The sequence below is a fragment of the Rhinoderma darwinii genome, chromosome 12, assembly GCF_050947455.1.
Source record: "Rhinoderma darwinii isolate aRhiDar2 chromosome 12, aRhiDar2.hap1, whole genome shotgun sequence".
NCBI lineage: Eukaryota > Metazoa > Chordata > Amphibia > Anura > Rhinodermatidae > Rhinoderma > Rhinoderma darwinii.
In genome coordinates this window covers 76,558,118-76,580,696 of record NC_134698.1, presented here as the reverse complement: position 1 = coordinate 76,580,696, position 22,579 = coordinate 76,558,118, and the positions used below count along the sequence as shown (strand labels likewise).

Below are 22,579 nucleotides of genomic sequence, written 5' to 3'. Positions count from 1 at the left end.
GATGGTGGTTGGTCCGGAGTGATCGCTATGGCGACGGGTGGGCGGGACTTTTAGGTGGCGCTGCTTGGGACAGCTGTCAATCTAGTAGTTAGTGGTACCCTGGCTGCTGGTGGGTGAGGAGGGGGCAGCGCAGCTGGAGGAGGCAGGAAATGTGACATGACGTCTGGAAGGGGGAACCATCAGAGGAAGTGAGTGTCTGTGATGGTAAGTGAGACATAGGATCAGTGAGTGAGTGTACGATGCAGAAGAATGGCACAACATGGGCAGCTGTATATGCCAGTGATGGCTAGGGCATTGATCAGTTATGAAACTACAACTCCCAGCATGCACTGATAGCTTACTGCTTGCAGGCCAATAGAGATGCCCAGGAGTGGCCATGCTGCTACTAAATTTCCCATTGACTAGACTGATCGTGAATATATATATGACTTTCCTCTAGAAATTGAGGACCAGCCAATCCCTATTGAGATCCTGGTGGAACCCCCCAAATGTAAAATACCATAAATGTCTCTAGTGGGAAACCCCCTGTAAAAGGGTTGTCTCAATGACATCATAGAGGGGTACATTTATCAGCTGTTTGCCGGGGGTGTCTGGAACCGTCCATCCCATATGACAGGGGGTTGTCTGTGATGAGACAATTCCTTTACACTGACCATGAGATTACTGTTGCCCGAAACCTACAATTCGGACTGTTTTTCCTAATTGCCGGCCTTCTGTAACTTCCTAACTTACATTTTGTTTAGATTCCTCTCCATTTTCCAGATCTCTGTTTTCTGTCAACGAATGGAAACATTTTTAAAAAACCTGTCCTGATCAAGGTCCCGCTCACACAGGTGCAGAGCTTGTCACAGTGTAGCAGAGCTCTCCATCCGTCACAGGACAATTTTTCTTTCATCCACTGACAGCATACAGTGATCTTGAAAGCAGTGAGGAATCTAAACACTAAATAGCAGCAGGGAGCAGACATGTTGGAGACGACGGGAGTACGCTCCCTCTCTGGATTTCCACAAGAATGGGCACATCCATTGTTGTCACCCACCAGGCCCAAATATAAGCCAGGCGAAGAACTGAGTCACTGGGGATAATTACATTGTACTTCCTTATATTCTGGAGTTCCCCTTTAAGCCGGTTACAGTAGGGAAATAAAACTTTATTTAATATTTTATATACATCCCATGTTGACATTTTCTTTTCGATCCAGGCTGCTGACTGATGACGGATGACGCAGGTGTAGTACTGTGGTTGGTTTAGTGCTGCACGAACAGGTAAGGTTCACAGACAGAGACGAATCTTAAGGTTAAAGTACAATGTGAGATATAGAACGGAACGCTGACTGCGGATAACGGCGTCTGCCTGGTTTATGGCGCCTCTTATCCTTGTTTAATGTTTAAAGGGGTTTTCCGCTCGCAGGGGGAAATTTATCAAAACTAGTGCAAAGGAAAAGTAGAGGAGGTGCCGGGGCAGCCAATCAGATTGCTTCTTTCATTTTTAACCCCTTACCGACATTGGACATAACTGTATGTCATATGCGGTAGGGGCGAAGTATGTAGCGGGCTCACGGGTATGTTGCAGCCGACACTTCACTGTAATGGCCGGGATCAGAGATGGCGCCGATCCTGGGGGTTTAACCATTCAGATGCCACGGTAAAAAGGGGCTGCGGCTTCTAAGCCATTAGAAAGAGAGGGGGCCCCCTCCATCATCCTATCGCCTGCGATGTGATTGCGGGATGCTGATGGTTGTCATGGCAGCCTGGGGGCGTAATGAAGGCAGGGCTTAATAGGAGGCGGTAAAATGGACAATACGCTGAAAAAAAGTAAAAAAAACAGTAAAGATTTTAGTAATGTACAAAAAAAAATGTATATATATTAAAAGGCAAAAAAACCTCAAAAATAAACATAATTTGTATCGCCACGACCATAACATTTCTAACTCTTCGAATATAAAGTTTTTTATCCTGCACCGTAAAAATATAGTCGTATACACCCCAAAATTATACCAATAAAGCGACAGCTCAACTCGCGAAAAACAAGCCCTCACACCGCGCCAACGACGGCAAAGCAAAAAAGTTATGGCTCTTAGAATAGGGCGACACAAAACAATTTTTTTAATAAATTTTATTTTGTAGAAGTGGTAAAACATAATAATAATAATTAAAAAAAAGATTGGTATCGCCATAATCGTATCGAGCCGCATAATTAAGTTAACCTGTTATTTTTAGCGTACGATGAACGTCGTAAATGCAAAACCCAAAAAACCATGGCGGAGTCGTTGTGTTTTTTTCATACCACCCCACAAATAATTATACATTTTATGGTACAATAAACGATGCCATTAATAACGAAAACTCGTCTCGCAAAAAACAAGTCCTCACACGCTGAGTTGACGGAAAAATAAAAAAATGATGGCTCTAGGGATGCGGGGAAAAAAAACGAAAAATGAAAAAATGAAAAATACTCCCAGCGGGAAGGGGTTAATTCAGTGCAATAGTGTAAGAGCGTATAGCACTGACTGTATATTACATTATACCAGGATGTACGTAGCATGGAAGCAGATCATGGGGCCCCTAGAGAGAGAGCCCAGCCCAGGTCAGCTGCAATCTGTGGGGGATCCCCTCTCCACATGTCCTACAAGATTAGCAACCAAGGGTGTGGGGAATTAACCCAAGGATCCTGGATAATAAGTCCTCCTGCCCCAGGTGGTTAGGGGTGTTTAGGGGCCCTATGGGGCCCCTCATCAGTTTGTACACCACTGCCCATTCTCAGAAATGTTTTCCGGGATTTGGGGTGTTTTAGAAAAACTCTAAGGAACCTGTGGAAAAGAGGGAGGAAAATAGAACTGTTCAGTTCTTGTGAAACTACAACTCCCATCATGTCCTGGCAGCCGCAGGAGTTGTTGTTGGAGATGGAGACCCCCAGTTCACACCATAGAAAATAAAAGCCTTAGTCATCGACCGTCACACAGAAATCCCTCATGAAAATTGCATTGCCGAGGAATCCATGGTACACAAAGCATCTCATACACGGGGGGCTCGACGACAGGCGATACTCCACATAACATCCATTCAAAAGAAATGGATTTATTTATGTATGTCAGCCGTGTCATACTTGTGGTTAGAATGGAAGATGTCAGTTTATCTGAGATGAGGAACAACTTTTTAAAGGGATTGTCCCATCAGGACTACCTTATTAGTGTGGCAGTACCCCCATCGTTGAGCTGATGAGCTATCATTGGCCCTACAGGGCAAACATACTATTACAAGCGGCCATTAAAGTCACTAGATGACCATGTAATACGTAGTTATGCCAGGTCAAGACCCAGGGCTTGCTTTATGCCTAGCAACAGGCCTTGCCACCCTGAGTTACATCCTGTATCATACTCCAGAGCTGCACTCACTATTCTGCTGGTGGAGTCACTGTGTACATACATTACATTACTTATCCTGTACTGATCCTGAGTTACATCCTGTATTATACTCCAGAGCTGCACTCACTATTCTGCTGGTGGAGTCACTGTGTACATACATTACATTACTTATCCTGTACAGATCCTGAGATACATCCTGTATTATACTCCAGAGCTGCACTCACTATTCTGCTGGTGGAGTCACTGTGTACATACATTACATTACTTATCCTGTGCTGATCCTGAGTTACATCCTGTATTATACTCCATCGCTGCTCTCACTATTCTGCTGGGGGAGTCACTGTGTACATACATTACATTACTTATCCTGTACTGATCCTGAGTTATATCCTGTATTATACTCCAGAGCTGCACTCACTATTCTGCTGGTGGAGTCACTGTGTACATACATTACATTACTTATCCTGTACTGATCCTGAGTTATATCCTGTATTATACTCCAGAGCTGCACTCACTATTCTGCTGGTGGAGTCACTGTGTACATACATTACATTACTTATCCTGTACTGATCCTGAGTTATATCCTGTATTATACTCCAGAGCTGCACTCACTATTCTGCTGGTGGAGTCACCGTGTACATACATTACATTACTTATCCTGTACTGATCCTGAGTTACATCCTGTATTATACTCCAGAGCTGCACTCACTATTCTGCTGGTGGAGTCGCTGTGTATATACATTACATTACTTATCCTGTACTGATCCTGAGTTACATCCTGTATAATACTCCAGAGCTGCACTCACTATTCTGCTGGTGGAGTCACTGTGTACATACATGACATTACTTATCCTGTACTGATCCTGAGTTACATCCTGTATTATACTCCAGAGCTGCACTCACTATTCTGCTGGTGGAGTCAATGTGTACATACATTACATTACTTATCCTGTACAGATCCTGAGTTATATCCTGTATTATACTCCAGAGCTGCACTCACTATTCTGCTGGTGGAGTCGCTGTGTACATACATTACATTACTTATCCTGTACTGTACTGATCCTGAGTTACATCCTGTATTATACTCCAGAGCTGCACTCACTATTCTGCTGGTGGAGTCACTGTGTACATACATTACATTACTTATCCTGTACTGATCCTGAGTTATATCCTGTATTATACTCCAGAGCTGCACTCACTATTCTGCTGGTGGAGTCACTGTGTACATACATTACATTACTTATCCTGTACTGATCCTGAGTTACATCCTGTATTATACTCCAGAGCTGCACTCACTATTCTAGTTGTCCCTCAGTTTTATGTAGCTCAGATCTCTCTAGTTGCAGTGCAGACATTTTAGCAGCGCCATCCTATATGTTAGAGGTTATTCAGACAAACGTTGAATACGTCCGTGTGACGGCTGTTAAAACAATGGCCGTCAAACGGACACATGTAGTTCAATGGGGCCGTTGTTTCAATGGATCGTGTGAAGGGTCCGTTGAAAGGTAGAACATGTCTATGGGCATTCGTGAAAACGGGACCTGCACGCGGGCAATGCGGACTTGAAAAACGGTTGTTTTTCACATCTGAGTTTCCCCACGTTCGTCTGAATTAGCCGTTCGTGTTATGCTGCATTATTATTCCAGTTTTCTGACATTTCTTTTCTCCTTTCTCTATTTCAGTTTTCTTATGTGCAACCGCATCTACGGAATTCCTCACAAATTAGAAAATGATTTCTTCCCCCGGATTATTTTTACTGCTTCTCTATGTAAATCCATTTTTGATGATCAAAGCTGAACAAGTCCTACCTGAACTGACCACCGATAACTATTCAGACAGTCTGGTGCCTGGGAAAACTTCACTCCTGTATTTCAGCAGCTCAGGTAAGTGAACGGACTATGGTTATCCTTTATATACTAAACACATCAGCAGCACAAATCTCTCTCTACTGGCCTGATGTTTGTTACACTGTATCAGTGCAGGTAAAACGTATCAGCCTGTAGTCCAGAGATTCTCCTAGTTTGGTTGCAACTGTACCAAGCTTTCTGCTGTGAGAAGTATTAGGTATGTACAGGATTTTAGCCTCTGGATGTAAACAATAATTGACCATTCACTGACAGCAAGCAGAGATCTTGAAAATAGTTAGGAATCGAAACACAAAGTGTATTAGAAAGTTGTAGAATTTGTGATGATACATTGGTGCATTCTTAGTGGTGTTTTGAAAACCTTAAACTTACCCAGAAGTCTGTGTTTTTCTTCCTCCAGGCCGGCCTCCTGGGATGACATTTCATCCCATGTGACTGCGATTGGCTGCAGCGGTCTCCTGGGATAAAACATCAGGCCGGCTAAGTACCGCCGTTTTTCGCAGCGGACGTTCCGAGCGAAAAACTGCACCACAGTTTGGTGTGGCTTTTCGATTGGAATACCATGACATGTCAGAAGTTTTTTAAAAGTTTATTTACCCTTTAAAGAAGTATCCCATCCCATCCTGCAGACGATTAATTAGTGTATGAGGATCACAAGTAATAGGTTGTTCAATTTTCAAATTCTGTCAATTCTGCTGCGGATTTGTCGCAGAATTTCACTGCGGATTTCACCTTTTGCAGTGCGTAGGGATACGGTGAAATCTGCTGCAAAATACGTATGTAATACAGGCAGATTTTGCGGCAGAATCACTTCAGATTTGTGGCGAAATCCGCAACGCTAAAAGTTTGCGACGTGAGGACTCAGCCTTAGTGTATAAAAATGACTGTATTACTAGGCCGATGAGACAATCAGGGCTACAGGAAAGCTGAGTGGCGTAATCCCTGAAAACTGGTGGCCATATTGGTTGTCACCCAGCTTTTCCAGAAACAGATATAACGCAGAACTTTTAACAACTTGACAGATGGGGACGACTCAAGGACTTATACTTATAACCGGGTGTACGGAGCAGCGCGTGAGTGATCAGTATATTTTATGATCCGTTTCATTGCAGGTCTGGCCAGTAACGTCCTATTCCTGGAAGAATTACAAAAGTCATCCGGTGTTCTACATGACTATGGGATTTCCGTCGCAAAGGTAAAGAAATATCCATTCTCAAAAGATAACGCGATACATATCGGAATCACCGACGTAATGTATAGAAATCCCAGGTTCATTTCTGGTACGCGACTACAACTCCCAGCATGACCTGACATCCTGCAGGAGCTTCTTAGCATTGGACATACAGGCAATAAAGTAGTGATCATGGGGGGCAAAGACTTTTTGTTTGGGTTTCCTATCAGTCATCCCATTGAGGATCATTACAGTCAGCCTCTCCTCTGCCTGAAGTGGCTGACAACAGGGAACAATAGACAGGCTTTACATTTCAAACCCAGGATTTTCTAAGTGGATTTTGCCGCAGATTGTGCTGCAGATGCATGGCATGAGTGAATTCCGCAGGGGAAAATCTGCCGCATTTCTGCACAAATATAAATATCCGCAGCATGATCTGATTTCCGCGCTGATTTTTGAGCTTCGGGTGAATGACGTTTTGAAATCCACATTTATTCTACTGTATATTCGTCCAATTCCGCCACATATGAGCGATGCACTTAATTCTGCTCACTTTGTTACAGCTCATTTCCATGTAGCAATTACCGCTACAATTCAAATGATTCCAAGCAGTGTTCAGGGCATGATGGGAGTTGTAGTTTTTCAATAGCTGGCATGCCGCAGGTTGCAGACCACTTGCATAGGCTCAGATTATCATTTATATTTTATCGCCGTCAGTAGGTGTAGTGACGGCGCTGCTGTCTGTGTGGAGCGTTTCCAACATTCGTATGCTTTGCCGTTACTCGTTAGGTCAGCTGTGTCGAGGAAATGGCGCTACGTTTCTGTGCCGAGGAAAATGCCTATTTATTCAGGTATGAAAAGAATGGAGAAGGGGTCATATACTTATATCAGGTTATATCTTGCTGCATAGAAAAAAGAGAAGGGTTAGGTCTGAACAGGTTTTTAGCCCCTGGATGTAAAGAAGATTGTTGCCATTCACTAACCGCAAGCAGAGATCTTAAAATGGAGAAAAAAATTCAACACAAAGTATTTTAGAAAGATACAGAACTTTTCCCTTTTTTTTGCAATGATTAAGCTTTATGTATATAAAACCCCTTTATATTTTATATATTTTTCTGTTACCGTTTAATAAATATTCTCATCCAGTAATAAACTTTTGTAGATCAGTTGGGGTTGGTTCACACTTGCAGCTTTTGGTGTGGTTTTCTACTGTCTTTTTTACCTGTATGAAAAAAATTACTATCAAATCCTCTTTTTCTCCCATCCTTTCCTTCTCGCTCCCTCCTTCCTTCCTAATTTCTTTCTTCCCTCCATTCCTTTCTTTCTCCTTTGCCCGCTTCCTCCTGCCTTTTTACTTTCCTCCTCCACCCCCATTCTTCTGGTTTTCCTACATTTTTTTTTTCAATTTCTCCTTCCTTCCCTTCTTCTTTCTTTTCTTCTTCACTTCCTTCTTCCCTACCTTTTTTACCTTTTTGCTTTACTTCTTCTCTTCCTTCTGCCTTTCGTTTTCTTTCTACCTCGCTTCTTTCCTTTTTCCTCGCTTTTTTCCATCTTTCAGTTCTTACTTACGTATTTTCTTTCTTTTTTTCTTCTGCCTTACCTTCATTTCTTTCTTCTGTCTATCCTGTCTTCCTTCACGCTTCTTTCCTTCATTTTTTCCGCACTTACTTTCTTCCCTCTTTTTATTCCTTTCTTTCTCACGTATTTTCTTTATTTCGTCTGTTCTTCCTTCCTTTGTTACGTCTTTCTTTATTCCATCTTTCCTTACTCACTTCTTTCCTTCCCTTATTCCTCACTTCTTTCTTTTCTTTCATTCTTCCCTCCTGTTCTTTTCTTTTTTTCTTTCTTTTTCCGTCTATTTCTTCCTTACTCCCTTCCTTCCTTATTTCCTTCCTTCCTTATTTCCTTCCATACTTCTGTCTATTCTTTATTCCTTTCTTTCTTCTGTCTTTCCTTCCTTCCTTCCTTTTTTGCTTCTTTCCTTTCTTTCTTCCGTCTATACTTCCTTCCTTACTCTCTTCTATCCTTTGTTTCTTCCTCCTCACTTCTTCCCTCCCTTTCTTCCTCACTTCTTTAATTTCCTTTATTTCCGTCTTTTCTTCCTTCCTTTCTTCTGTCTTTTCTTCCTTTCTTCCTTCCTTTCTTCCGTCTTTTCTTCCTTGCTTTCTTCCGTCTTCCCTTCCTTTCTCGCTTCTTTCCTTCCTCACTTTTTTCTTTTCTTCTCTCCCATTCTTCCTTCCTCATCTATGTTTTTTGTTTGCTTTTGCTGCAGCTTCTCAATATGGCGGTGATGATTCCTACGAATTAAACTCTTGTTCATTTAAATGTCTTATAACGAGCAGCTAATTAATGCAGCGCGCAGAATATTACTGTTTAATCACAGACGCATCGTTTCTCTTTCTCCAGGGGATCTAAATTATTAAGGCAATTCCCCACAGATACGCTGTTTGATGTCAACGCCATCGTCGCTAATGTTTTATTGTGAGTCGTTTCTGTTCTTCTCTTACATCAATATAATACTTAAAGAACAAGCGTCTTGTGATCTCTTTTATAACTAGTCTAGTAGTTATTACAGTACATGGCCCTTTAAAAGAAATCACCAGTAAAAATAAGATCTCTGTTTCTGGGAAAGCTGGGTCACAACCAATATGGCCGCAAAGGAATTGACTTTCACAGGCAAATCTGCCCAGTTTCTCCTTCATTGACTGAAGATTCTCCAAGCGCTCCCCCTGGCAATAACAGCTGATTATGGGGGGGGGTCATCGCGGCAACAAGACCCCCATGATCGTGTTATCTGGGTATCTTTGAAATTGATAGGGTGTTTTCTGCCTCTATAGAAGAATCATAAGCGTTAACACAAATTTGTCCATTAATTTCAGCGTTCTACTATATAATGAAGTCAAATACATCACATCCATCTTGGAACTCCAGAAGTTAGAAGACGCCGTGAAAGGGAAGAAAAATATTGTTTTCGCTTACGTCCGGGCAATTGGAACGCCAGGTACAAAAATGCAAAGATATAAAGTAGCTGAAAAAAAAATTAAAGAACCGCTACACCTGTAGTCTATCTTCTATCCATTTTCTGTGCTGTTGTAATAGCTATTGCTCCCTGTTATCAGCCCTTTCTGGCTCGGGAGAGGCTGACTGTATTGATCTTCAATGGGATGACTGACAGAAGTCTAGAAAGATCCCGGTCCCCATGATTACTACTATATATATATATTTAGGTTCAGCGTTCCTTTCAAGGGGGTTTCCAATGAAATACTTCAATGGTGGCCTTTCGGTGGTCGGAAACCCCACTGCTGCCGAGAACGAGGATGCCGAACGCCTTTGGGGCACATGGAACCAACTGAAAATGGCTATCCCTCCCACAGACTGTAATAGAAAGTGACCCGTGCATGCGCAGCCTCTTTTCTGCCAGGAACGGGGATGATCACTCTCTTTTTCGTGATCATGGGGGGTTGGTACCACTGGTCGGACCCCCACTGATCCAGTCAATATGCCATAAATGTCTTGTATTCATCATGTATAATGAAAGTGGAACAGTGGTCCATAGCAACCAATCAGATTTCAGCTCTCATTTTGCAGAGGCTCTTTGGACCCTGAAAGGAGCGACCTGATTGGTTACTATGGGCAACAGCTTCAATTCTCCATAGTTTTGATAAATCTCCCCCCTATGTCTTGATCTAATATATTGTATTGATAAGCTGGATATCTCTATTAGGTATTTCATTTCTTATATTTCATATGCGTTATATTGCTGTTTAGTCAATTCTACTTGTTCTTACCTCGTGTTCTTAGAGCACCGTTATGTGATGGAAGCCGCTTTTGCACATGGATCGACGCACCAGTTTGTTGTAACCACAGAGACTAATGTGCTGAAGAATATGAGGTACAGATATTGTGTTTTATGCTTCATAAATGTTCTCTTTTGTATTGGGAAGAAAATCTTTTTATACAATAGATGAGGTTTCCCTTTGTTTGTTTTTGTTGCACTTTCCCCATCGGCCAGCAGAGGGCATCGTTGTATCATTTCACATCAGATCGCTGCGCAATGAGTTCTCCGCAGCCTGTAGCTCTCCAGATGTTGGGACACTACAACCTCCGGCATGTTCCTGTCAGGGCATGCTGGGAGTTGCCGTTTCCCTTCAGCCGGAGAGCTAAAGGTTGCAGACGACTGATCTGTAGCATCAAGTAGCTTTTTATTGTTTTGGAATAACTCACAATGATGTTATCCACAGCCTTTCTCCATGTAGCATATGGATAGTATTATGTATAATGCATAGTTTTTTTTATTGTATATAAAGTATAGACCGTATCTCTAGTTATTGCTCTCAGGGTATATTCACACAGAGCGGATACGGGTTACTATGGATTTCTATGCAAAAAAAATATAATAGCTTTGCATTGCAAGATCAGGGGCTATGCATTTCTGGGTGACTCTGTGACTGAAGTATAGCTCCATAGCATCTAAAAATGGCTGCTGTAACTTAACTCCTTCCAGTAAGAGTTTGTAAACAGAGCTGGCTGACATAGTGAGAAAATATAACACATATTAATAGAACAGGAAAAATGTATAATATTCCTGCATGTATTTGTTTTATAAAAAATATAAATATATTATTATTTCTTAATGGTTTATTTATTTTATAGCGTCGAAGATCCCAGTCTTATACCAGCAAGACTGGCGTACATCCATTGTAAATCGGTCACGAGCGTCAATCAAAAGTGTCAGAGAACGATGTCAGATCAGCCCCTAACTACAATCAATGTCCATAGCTTTCTGAAACTTATGGCACTCCCTCTAGTGGTATGTGTGTGCACTGCAAGAGTCTCTAATCCAAAAGTAATAGAATAAAACTTTTTATTTAAAGTTTTTACCAAAAATATCACGTTTGTCTTTCTTCTGAATTGGGCATAGTTTGAGTTCTTTTCCTTGATCTACTATGGTGTGGAAGCAATAACGCTAATATAATCTAAATTATTGGACACCTAGTGAATGACAGATCAATGATACCTCTAAGGGGGCTCAAGAATCGTGGTCCGCTATCGTGCAAGGAGTGCTGTCCTGTATTGGAATTTACTGCGCCCCGGCCCTTTAAAAAATGTATCTTTGTCATTGTACCATTATACACAATATCGTCCTGTGTTACATTGCAGCCTGCTGCCCTTTACATCTCTATTTTTTTCTAGGTTGAGGTTTCTGGTGATCCTGATAAATTTCACAGCGTTCACCTCCAGCTTGGTTTATCCGTGATCTTCATTCTGAGCCAGCAAGAAACCTATGAAGCTGATCTGGAGACAGCGGAGGATGTAGCCTGGCAGCTACTAGGGAAAGCCGGCGTGACCATATTACTGAGGTGAAGTTCAGTTTGGCATCTGTAGTATAAACTTGAAGCCGGACTAGTGGATTTTTTGGAGTATTAGACTTGTTTTTTGTTTTTTTTAGCGTCCAATCAAAATGCAGGAAATAAAAAGGGTTTTCTACTTTCTGACAACTGATGACCTATCCTCCAGATAGGTCATCAGTATATGATCGGTACGTGTCCGGACCCCGCACTGATCCGCCACTTTGGCTGCCGCCGTGCACCGGATGTTTGGAACGGTATGCAGTATTTGGAGTCGGAAGCAGATGGCTCTGACTACTGCATAGCGGCCGCTATTCTTTCACCGGAGCCATCTGCTTCCGGCAACATCGTTCGGTGCCACGGAGGCAACCGGGGTGTCGGACCGGTGCGGGGTCCGGGTGTCGGACACGCACCGATCATATACTGATGACCTCATCAGTTGTCAGAATGTGGAAAACCCCTTTAAGGGAATAGGGCTAAGCTGCAATACTAAACACAACCATGAAAAAGAGAGGCGCTGTTTTTGAGAATAAAGCAGACTTCTTTTCTAATCTCATACGACCTCTTTATCGACCATGGACATTAGATTTCTGTTAATAGATCCCGATGGGGACCGTTAGCAATATAATTTCTAAGGGACCTGGTAAACCCTCGTTCAATGGCTGCTATCTCGAGGAAACAAGTATCCAATAGGATAGATTTTTCTTGTCCGATTCTATTGCTCTTTGCCATAGGTGTCAGACAGACGCTTATATTACCACACTCTATTGAAATTACATGTACGCCTGCATGTCATCGTGGGCATCAAGGGTGACGTCTTTGGCTAGTGACTTTGGCTAGTGACTGGGACTGGGGTTACAGCTGGTCATAGTAAAGTTATTGGAGCTCTATCTTGCACCTGATCATCACATTACCAGCACTGATTTTCATTCTCTCGATGTAAACCATTCAATGACCACAAGCAGAGATTTTGAAAACACAGCGGAATTGTTACACAAAGTATGTTAGAAAATTCCATAACTTTACATTGTACAATAAATAAGTGTTATTTCCTGAAGCTGGAATACTCCTTTAAGATGGCAGGGCTCTCCTCCGACGTCTACATCTGTCATTTGATTTTTAACATACCCCTGTCTTTGTTCTCTTGGGGATAAGCGGCGCCATGCGAGTCTGTTAGCCGCTCATCATCGTCTTATTATGGCACTAAACATATACGCTTTGCCTTTTCAAGCATGCATGTTTATGGGGGATTTGAGGGAGATCTTATTTGTATGGCCAGCTTAATATGTTGATTTAATAGATGAGTCTTCTGTATAGACAAGTATTTTTCAGTTTTAGTCATAAATTGTTATATTCCAGGGAGAAGTCGGGGGTAAACATTCCTCTCAATTACAACGTGGCTGTGAAGAGACCAGATGTAGTAAGTATGTGCTGAATATCCAAGGCTGCAATACAAGGTGCCCCCTAACACCCCATTACTGCCAGACTCCTACTAAAGTCCGCCGCCTGTATTGGTGACCCCTGTATTTAATAACCTCTCTGTTTACAGAAGTCACCAGTAAAATACCTGACATTGGAAGAGACTCGGCAAGTCCTAGACCTCGTACACGTGACTAATGGGGAGCGACCGGAGAAACCTGAAGAAAAACAGGGTGACCCAGGTAATCTCCTCATCCCTTCCTGACCCTGTCCCTACTTTTCAGCCACTGCATGCGCCATCTCTTATAATGGGAGCTTGCAGACCTTCAGCCTCTTCCTACAGGAACATTTTAACCCTTTCTGATTGGTTGTCATTTTGTTCTAACCCACATTCGGTGTTTGGCGCATACACAGAGGAAACGTTAAAACTGCATTCACTATGGCGGCTTCCCCGTTCCCTTTATGTATGGACAGGGACACAGTGACATCATGAATGTAGGCCTGTATAAATGACTGGACATGCGGGGTCCGGCACGGCGCACTTCTGTGGTGGTCATAGCAACGACTAATATAAACATATAATATGCAAAAAGTTTATTTAGTCCACATGCACACAATGCGTATTACGTGCGGATTTGCCGCGCAGGTGATTCTGTGGCAAATCCGCAGCGTAATACAGTAGCAGTAAAGTCAATGAGACCCCAAGTAATCCCATCTACACGTTGCATAATTTTTCTGCACGTAAATTGATTATAAGATCCGCTGCGCGTCAATTTATCTTGCGTTTCCGTCTCAGAATTGTATCTGACAAGTTTATAAAAAAAAGAATGCTCCAAAAACAGTATTTATTTCCGCATCAAAATGTAAAAACCGTAGCTAAAAAGTCATAAAAAACACAATGAGAAGTGGGCTAATGTCTTGGTGAATAATATACTATCCCCATCATTTGCTCTTCAAAGGGGTACACGTCAGGGATGCCCCCTCTCGCCCGCTTTATTTAGTCTGGCAATTGAGGCTTTAGCATTGCGGATACGTTCCTCTCCACTCATTACAGGTATAACCATAGCAGATCGTACGGACACCATTGGTCTCTATGCAGATGATATGGTGCTTTTCATGGATAGAGTGCAGGATACCCTTCCCTCGGTAATTAATATAATTGAACGTTTTGGACAATATTCCGGTCTTTCTATTAATTGGGGGAAATCATCTCTTATGTCCCTATCCAAAGTACAGCCCCCGGGCCTGTCTGAGCTGTTGCCGTTGCCTCTAGTAGATAATTTCAAATATCTGGGCATATTCATCACTAAACTCCTAGATGTTGACCTTTCCTTAAATATGTTACCGCTATTGGGCTTCACACGGTCTAAATTTCCCACATGGGGTAAACGGCCTTTATCAGTATCGGGCCGTATAAACCTGGTTAAAATGATTTTGTTGCCTAAATTTCTATACGCCCTTCAGCACAGCCCGGTTGTTGTACCTAAATCCTTATTTAAACAGCTCAACCCATTGCTATCACCGTTTATATGGGGGAATTCTAGACATAAACTTAGGTTGTCCACGCTCCAAAGGCCTAAGGCACTGGCAGGGACGGCCCTACCAGATTTCTTTTTATATTATTTAGCGGGTCAACTGAAAACCTTAAGCTCCTGGATGCCTGAAAAGGATCTTCCCAACTCCGAGCACCATTTGGCTCATGTACTTGGGAGTCAATGTCTGCTCGGCTCCCTTGAAGTAAACTCTCTCCCTGCTCATATTAAACCCCTGCCCTTACACAAGCTGGCCCGTGTGGTTTGGAGACAAGCGAAAAAGCAGCTGGGTTACAGTGATATTGTGTCTGAAATGCCTCTATGGAACAATGCTTCTTACTTTCCTTTAATGCCCCCGCGGTTATCTCCAGCTATTGGAACTATAGGGGACCTATATGAGGATAATGTCCTACTTTCTTTCACTCAGTTGCAGACTAAGTATGACAGACCACACACCCATTTTCATAGGTATCTACAGACCCGACATATTTTACAAACCCAATTCCATCACTTGAGAAATAACTTAACAATCTCTTCCTTTCCACTGATAGGGATTCTTAACTCCCAGGGTCCACGAAGCCTGATATCCGCTCTCTATACCCATTTGTTATCCATCACGGTGAATTCCACTCCACTTGCTATAGAGAGTAGATGGAAACGATGGATTCCTACCATCCAGACAGATGAGTGGGATGATATTTTGGAGTCTCATCTTCGGGTTTCCCCATCCGCAAACAATAAAATGATCCAGCTATATATAATACACCAGGCATACGTGACCCCGGTTAGGATACACAAAATGGGACGTTTGCCTTCTTCAGAATGTCTGAGATGCCGTGTTCCGGAGGCAGATTTTTGGCATATGATATCGTCATGCACGGTCATTAGGGATTTTTGGAACGATATACTATCCCTGTTATCATCCTTATTACATGTAGGCATCCCTTTATGTCCTAAGATATGTTTGTTTGGTATACTGGATGGGGAGACATGGAATCACCACACTAGAATTTTCTTGAGAGAAACTCTGTTTCTAGCACGGAAAACCATAGCACAACATTGGATGAATGATCGACCTCCATCCATTGGTTATAGGAAGGGATTGGTAAATTCTGTAATACCTTTTGAGAAGGTTGTATTTCTGAATGGTGGTTGTAGTACTAAATTTTCTAAGGTTTGGGATATTTGGAATAACTCCCCTCTGACAGTCAACCCCGCCGCTGGTTCACCAGATACCGTGAGATAGTAATATTGGTGACCCGCAAAATTTTTATTATGTATCTCCATGAACTTGCTGTACCAGATTTATCAGATGCTCGTGGGTAACATGGGTCCTAGGCTGTTTTGTTTTCCTTTATATCTGTTTTTGGTTTGTGTCTTTGTTGAATTGTCATACATACGTCCTAGCAAACCAGTCTAAGCGCCATTATTTATGGGAAATCATCCGTTTGTAATGCTTTATATGTACTCATTACTTGACTTGCTATTTGTACATCTCCTTGATCTAATATGCCGTATATTGTAATTAGCGATGTGTGACTGTTTTTATACTTGTTACTGTAACAGTTCTTAATAAAACGAGTTTAAAAAAAAAAAAACACAATAAGAAGTGCGAATTTTACCTGCGGAATTATCTGTGTTCATCTGCGGATTTTCCGCTTCAAATTCTGCATCGTGTGAATGTAGCCTAAGGAAAAAAAAAACATACCACTGTTGATCCAAACATCTTTTTTTAAGCTTTTAAGACTTTTTAAGGTTTCTCAGCCGCATTGAACATCCCTGCAGTCACACGGTCAGAAAGTAAATTTTGTTTTTATATATTTTGAATGGGTTTTTATTATTATTTAGATTTTTTTTATTTAATTTTATTAATAATAACTTTTTTTCCCCCAGAATTCCTCTTTTTAATGATGCTTTTGTGTCTTTTTTGGGCACTTTTCCTGTTGACTTCTTTTCCCATCTGCGCGTCTATCCAGTCTGTGCTGTGAATGGCTCCTGTCATGTGTTCTTACTATTTCATTTCTCTTTACGGGACGGGTATTTAAACATGTGTCAGCTCCATGTAAATATTTAGGCTGTGCATACTTTCCTTACTGTAGGGGTCCAGGATGATGAGGTAGCGGAGATCATATACAGGAACAGAAGGCCCAGATTACCCTTGCAGCTGGTTCCTTCACTGACAGATGACACTTTCAAGATGGTCCCCTCCGGCTCTCGTCCTACGGCCGTTCTGTTCTACATGATCTGTGAGTTCTTTCCTGGAGGTAGAAGTCGATTTGATGGGACAATATACATTTACGTGACAGTGTTTAGATTTTCAGTAATCTTACTGTAGTGGAGAAAATAATTCACATTAACTGGGGGGTCCGTAATGGAGGGAAGTAAACATATAAAGATACTTTGCCTAGTAGAAATATAAGGAGCAGTCAGATATTTTTTTTTAAACACAATTAGGCCTCATGCACACGGCCATGTTACGCCTCTATTTTGTATGGAGTCGTAATAGGACACCCATATAAGTGCATAGGGCCTTACTGTCCCTGCATATTCCTCTGATTTCACACAGGGGCATATGGAGGTTTTTTTTCTATCCTGATTCTGTACAAATCCAACAGTGCCGATGGATCCACTTGCCATTTTTGGAAAAATATCTTGTAATTCTGCACCAGTTGGGTTCACTATAGATATATTGTCGTAGGACTCGTCTAGCGGTTGGCTCTTACTGCTGGATTCTCATTGAGACTTGCTTGAAGTTCTGGATAATGCGGTCATGTTACATCATCTCATAGGCCCTGTTCACATCACCGTTCATTTCCGTTCCGGGGTTCCGTCGGAGGTTTCCCCGCAACGGAAAGTGAAAGTGAAACCACAGCATCCGTTTCAGTCACCATTGATCTCAATGGTGACGGAAACATCGCTAATGGTTTCCGTTAGTCACCATTCCGGCAGGTTTCCGGTTTTCCGACTGAATCAGTAGCGGAGTCGACTGCGCTATCAATGGTGACTGAAACGGAAGCTGTGGTTTCACTTTTACTTTCCGTTGCGGGGTTCACCCGATGGAAACCTCCGATGGAACCCCGGAACGGAAAGCGAACGGTGATGTGAACAGGCCCTAATCCGTTTAAAGGATACCGTTAAAGTCTATAGTGATGGATGCCACCGTTGGGTATCTGTCACAGCTTACGTTTAACATATATACGTCGTGAGCTTTTACCCGACATATATGTTAAACGTAGGCAAAAAAAAACATGGTGTGAACATAAACTTACTGATTGTCAGAAACCGAAATACCCCTTGGGCAAAGAAAGGTGAGGGGGAATTTTATATCATTATTTATGTTATTAATTTATTATGTTTATCTCTCGTAGGGGAACACGTGTCTTTAACTTTTCTACAGTCCTTTCTAGAGGTGGCCGAGAAATATAAAGGTACGTAGCTTCCTTCTCTCTTATTTTAGACAAGCTCGTGGCCGTTTAGCTAAAAAAAATGTAAAGGGATCGGTGGAGATCCCAATCTTGGTATCCCTACGGATCAGCAGAACAAGGCAGCAGTACTTGACACAGTGACATGTGTGGCTGCGACTGGTACTGCAGCTCAGCTCATTCAAGTGCACAGAGCAGAGCTGTAGTAAGTCACAACCACATGTGTATTGATATCTTTCCAGAACGGGGGCTACTCGACTGCCGTCCTGCCTGGTGAGGCAGATGACGGCTGCTGCATCCAGGTGCAGAATAATGGAGAGGTGGCCGCGCACCAGTATCACAATGGAATCTCCGTTTTTTTTTTTCTTAGTGTCGAATTTTGTTTACATGGAAATGCAACATAAAATTTTGCATTAAAGCAGGTTTTGGAGCCTTTACCAACAGCGGGTTGATGGATACACAAGAACATTTGTTTCTTTTCTCTGCGTCGATGTTTGTTTGGTGTAAGCTTCGCTCGGAGTACTTTTAGCCTTTGTTTGCATTCCGCATTAATAGTCCTTAAAGGGGTATTCCCAACGTTAACATTTATGGCATATTCATGGGATATGCTATAAATGTTTGTTAGATGCGGATCACTGCTGTTTGAGCCGCACCTATCTGCAGAACAAGTGTCACCCGGCCCCCAGCCCACCTGGCGAGGTGGATGCCAGGTGGAGAATAAATGAAGAGGTAGCGCTCACATGTCTCTATCCATTTATTTATATATATATGGGAGTAAAGGGCCTTTTACACCGGACGACAATAGGCCGGTGCAGCGAGTGCCGATCAACGAGACATCATTGATCGGCGCTCGTTTGCTCCTGTCACACGGAGCTATGGATGGGGACGAGCGGTCGTTACTCCGATCGCTCCTCCCCATACATTATTATCATGTCGGCAGCGCGGCTCCCTGTTTACACAGGGGATGTGCAGCCGACAAGGATAATCTTTTAGTTTTTTAAAATGATACGATCAGCAGATGAACCAGCGTTTACTTGTTCATCTGATGATCGCTGCCCTGTCTACACAGGACAATTATCGTCAACGAGCGCTATATGAACACTTGTCTGCCCGATAATCGCCCAGTGTAAAAGGGCCTTTACAGAAACAGCCAGGCCTTTTGGGAATACCTCTTTAAGGATTATGGGTGTTAAATGCAAACAAAGGCTGAATGTTTTCTGAATGAAGATTACACAAAACAAACATCGACACAGAGAAAAAAGCTGGAGGCTCCACTGTCACACTGTAACAAATGTTCTTGTGTATCCATCAACCTGCTGTTGGTAAAGGGTAGGAGACCTGTTTTATTGCCGATTTGGAAGCGAAATTTGTATGATGCATTTCCATGTAATTTAGCAGCAGTGACAGTATGAACCTTAAAGCCGCTCTCTGATCTCAGGACAAAATGATAAACATGATGGTGTATATGGAGTAATATCACCCTTCAGTTGCTCCTTCTGCCGTGGACCCGCTGTTTTAGGGTCCTTTCTGTATTGTCTTAAAAGGGCAACAGCGCTTCTCAGACTGAGTCTAAGACACTCCCACTATTCACGGATTGGACAGAATTGCTCACGTGAGCAGCTCTAGGCCAATCCGAGTACAGTGGGAGTGTCTCAGACTCGTAGTCTAAGAAGCGCTGCAGCCATTTTGGTACAGCACAGAGGGTGCCCTAAAACGGCGGATCCACAGCAGAGGGCTAGGGGGCACCAGGTAATAATACTCCATATACCCCATCATATTTAAAATGTTGTCCTGGGACCGGAGGATGGCTTTAAAGGGGTTGTCTGGTTTAGAAAACTAAAGGGATATTTGAGTTAATACAGAGGGTCCGCCGTACAGCACCCCTATCTATCCGCCAGAGCTTAGACAGGCTACCAAGATTGTCTCCCACTCTGGAAGACCCAACATATCCATGCATTACACAGACAGCTCATTGATTTCAATGGAAACTCTGTCATTTTTGTCACTGCAGGGAAATACTTGGCGACGGGTTCTCCAACAGATTACAATTTGATTACTGGGGGTTTCAGCCCTAGGACACCCTGTGATCAGCTTATTATTGGTGTGTTCTGGAAGTCTAATACAAAAGGATTGTCTAAAGCAGACAAAGCCTTAAAATATTAATATAATGAACTCCACAGTCACACATGACTCCATCAGGAAAACGTGTAGTATTAACAGAACCAACTGCGACGCATTTCGAAACCTTCAGAACCTCTTCCTCAGGAAGGTCATATGTAAAACCACAGAAACAGATCATGAGATATGTCAAATGACAAACTCAGCTCTGCTACATCTGTCTATAATTGCCGCACTGATGTAATATTGGGAATTTTTTTTCCTGGAAATTGCTTTGATTTGAAACAACAAATGTATGAAGTGCAGGAATTAAACTTCACAGACGTCGCTCTTCCGCCTTCTGAGACTCCGTCCTCTCACCTTACAAGGGGCTTTTCGCTGAGAAGTAAATATTTAGTTCCTATAAAGACATGAGGGAAACCTGAGCTCTATAGGATTTTGTCATGGATTCTTTACAGCTGAAATAAGGACCTGTTCACATCACGTTTACAGCCCTACATTCGGTGTATTACCCAAACGTATCTATAGGCCCTCATTCTTTTCGCGTATGCCGAAAAAGTGTCCTTTTGGCATATGCTGGGCCGGAATTATACTGTGTGGAGGCAGTAAGGGTGTGTTCACACGCAAACTCAAAAACTTCTGAGACTACGGAGCTGTTTTCAAGGGAAAACAGCTCCTGATTTTCAGACGTTTTTTAAGCACTCTCGTTTTTCGCTGCGTTTTTTACGGCTGTTTTTGGAGCTGTTTTTCAATAGTCTATGAAAAACGGCTCCAAAAACGTCTCAAGAAGTGACCTGCACTTCTTTTTCGCGGCCGTTTTTTTACGATGTCGTTTTTCAAAACAGCCGCATAGAAAAACGGCCCGTCGGAACAGAACGCCGTTTTTCCCATTGAAATCAATGGGCAGATGTTTGGAGGCGTTCTGCTTCCGATTTTTCTGCCGTTTTTCGGGCGTTTACGGCCCGAAAAAAGGGCAGAAAATAGGCCCTGTGAACATACCCTTATAGGGGCATTACTCTGTGTGGGGCAGTTATAGGGGCATTATACTGGCAGTGATATAGGGGAAAAAAGAGAGACACAGCGCTCCTCTGGAATAATGCCGCAGAAACAGGGTGGTCAATTATAGCACTAGTGTGAGTGTGGAATACACTCACCTTTTGGAGTTGTGCTAGGTGGTCGGCACAACTCGATCATCAAGCGTATGCACGCTTGATGGTCCGTATATAGGCAGTCTGCTGGCCCTCAGAGTGGACACCGGCGGCTGGAGAATCAGCGGTAGTCGATGTGGAGAGGAGGTTCCAGATGATTTTGAAAAAAATAATCACTCTTAGTAGAAGGCCTGATGAAGACCTCAGTTCGAGGTCGAAACGCGTAGCTTCTGTGACCACCTTTGTGACACATGTTTCCTTACACATGTCTTTTTTAAAGAAATAAATTTCCACACATTGTGATACTCTGCCTCAACTGGGAATTTGGTCCAATCCTTCACACTAGCGCACGAGCGCCTTCTACTAAGAGGGGCATTATACTGTGTGGGGGCATTATACTGTGGGGGCAGTGTCAGGGCGTATATTATATACAGCAGGCTCAGGGGATAAATATAAATTCAATGGTGTAGCATGCAAATAGGGGGTGTGGCATGCAAAAGGGATGTGACCTAAATAATCATTCAATAATCGTAATCGAGGTTACATATTCAATAAATCGTGATTTTGGTTATAATTGCCCAGCCCTACTAAGGGAGCGATTTAGCTGTATGCCTATATACAGTAGGATACATAGCACCCTTCCATCGGAGATATATGATGGGAGATCCTCCTCCGACGTAGGGCTGTGACGTGAACCGCCTAATACGTTTTATTTCTTGCTTATGAACTGATGTGTTAGTCATTAAATAGCGGTATCTAGACGCTTATAACCATTTTCCAACCAAGGCTATGTGCTCACAATGAGTTCTTTGGCGCTGATTTTTCTGTGTCGGAATCAGCGCCAAAAAATGGACGAAATAGCCCCCTATTGATTTCAATGGGAGGCAGAGGCATTTTTTTTTTCCAAGGTAGCTTTTGGCCGCTTGTGGGAAAAAAAAGCGGTATGTCCTTTTTTGTCTTAATGGGAGGCAGACAAAACTCATGGCGCTCATTTTCGAGTGTTTTTCGCAGCATTTTTTGGGTGAAAAAAAGTGTAGGCAGTTCAAAATCTGCCAAAAATTCTTGCAGGTATTCAGAGGCAGATTTTTTTATACCTGGAAAAAAAAACTCTGTGTGAACAGGGCCTAAGAGCACAATATGAGGACAGTGCAAGTACCCCTTGGAGACATGGCGATTACCCCTTGGAGACGTG

General features: G+C 42.6%; 1 protein-coding gene across 3 annotated transcripts in view; it reads left to right on the top strand.

Annotated features, from left to right (window-relative positions):
* Nucleotides 1–21: 21 nt before the first annotated feature.
* Nucleotides 22–22,579, top strand: part of TXNDC16 (thioredoxin domain containing 16) — a 42,435-nt gene continuing 19,877 nt past the window's right edge. The window contains exons 1-14 of one of the 3 annotated variants that reach the window (XM_075844128.1): nt 22–204; nt 1,202–1,265; nt 5,047–5,247; nt 6,342–6,424; nt 7,190–7,251; nt 8,807–8,881; nt 9,280–9,401; nt 10,202–10,292; nt 11,054–11,210; nt 11,594–11,760; nt 13,108–13,168; nt 13,298–13,409; nt 16,799–16,945; nt 18,068–18,127. In XM_075844128.1, coding sequence (XP_075700243.1) covers nt 5,094–5,247; nt 6,342–6,424; nt 7,190–7,251; nt 8,807–8,881; nt 9,280–9,401; nt 10,202–10,292; nt 11,054–11,210; nt 11,594–11,760; nt 13,108–13,168; nt 13,298–13,409; nt 16,799–16,945; nt 18,068–18,127 — 1,291 coding nt within the window. In that variant the 5' untranslated portion in view covers nt 22–204; nt 1,202–1,265; nt 5,047–5,093. The remainder of the gene's footprint in view (nt 205–1,201; nt 1,266–5,046; nt 5,248–6,341; nt 6,425–7,189; nt 7,252–8,806; nt 8,882–9,279; nt 9,402–10,201; nt 10,293–11,053; nt 11,211–11,593; nt 11,761–13,107; nt 13,169–13,297; nt 13,410–16,798; nt 16,946–18,067; nt 18,128–22,579) is intronic. The other 2 variants (XM_075844126.1, XM_075844127.1) reach the window with 2 other exon arrangements.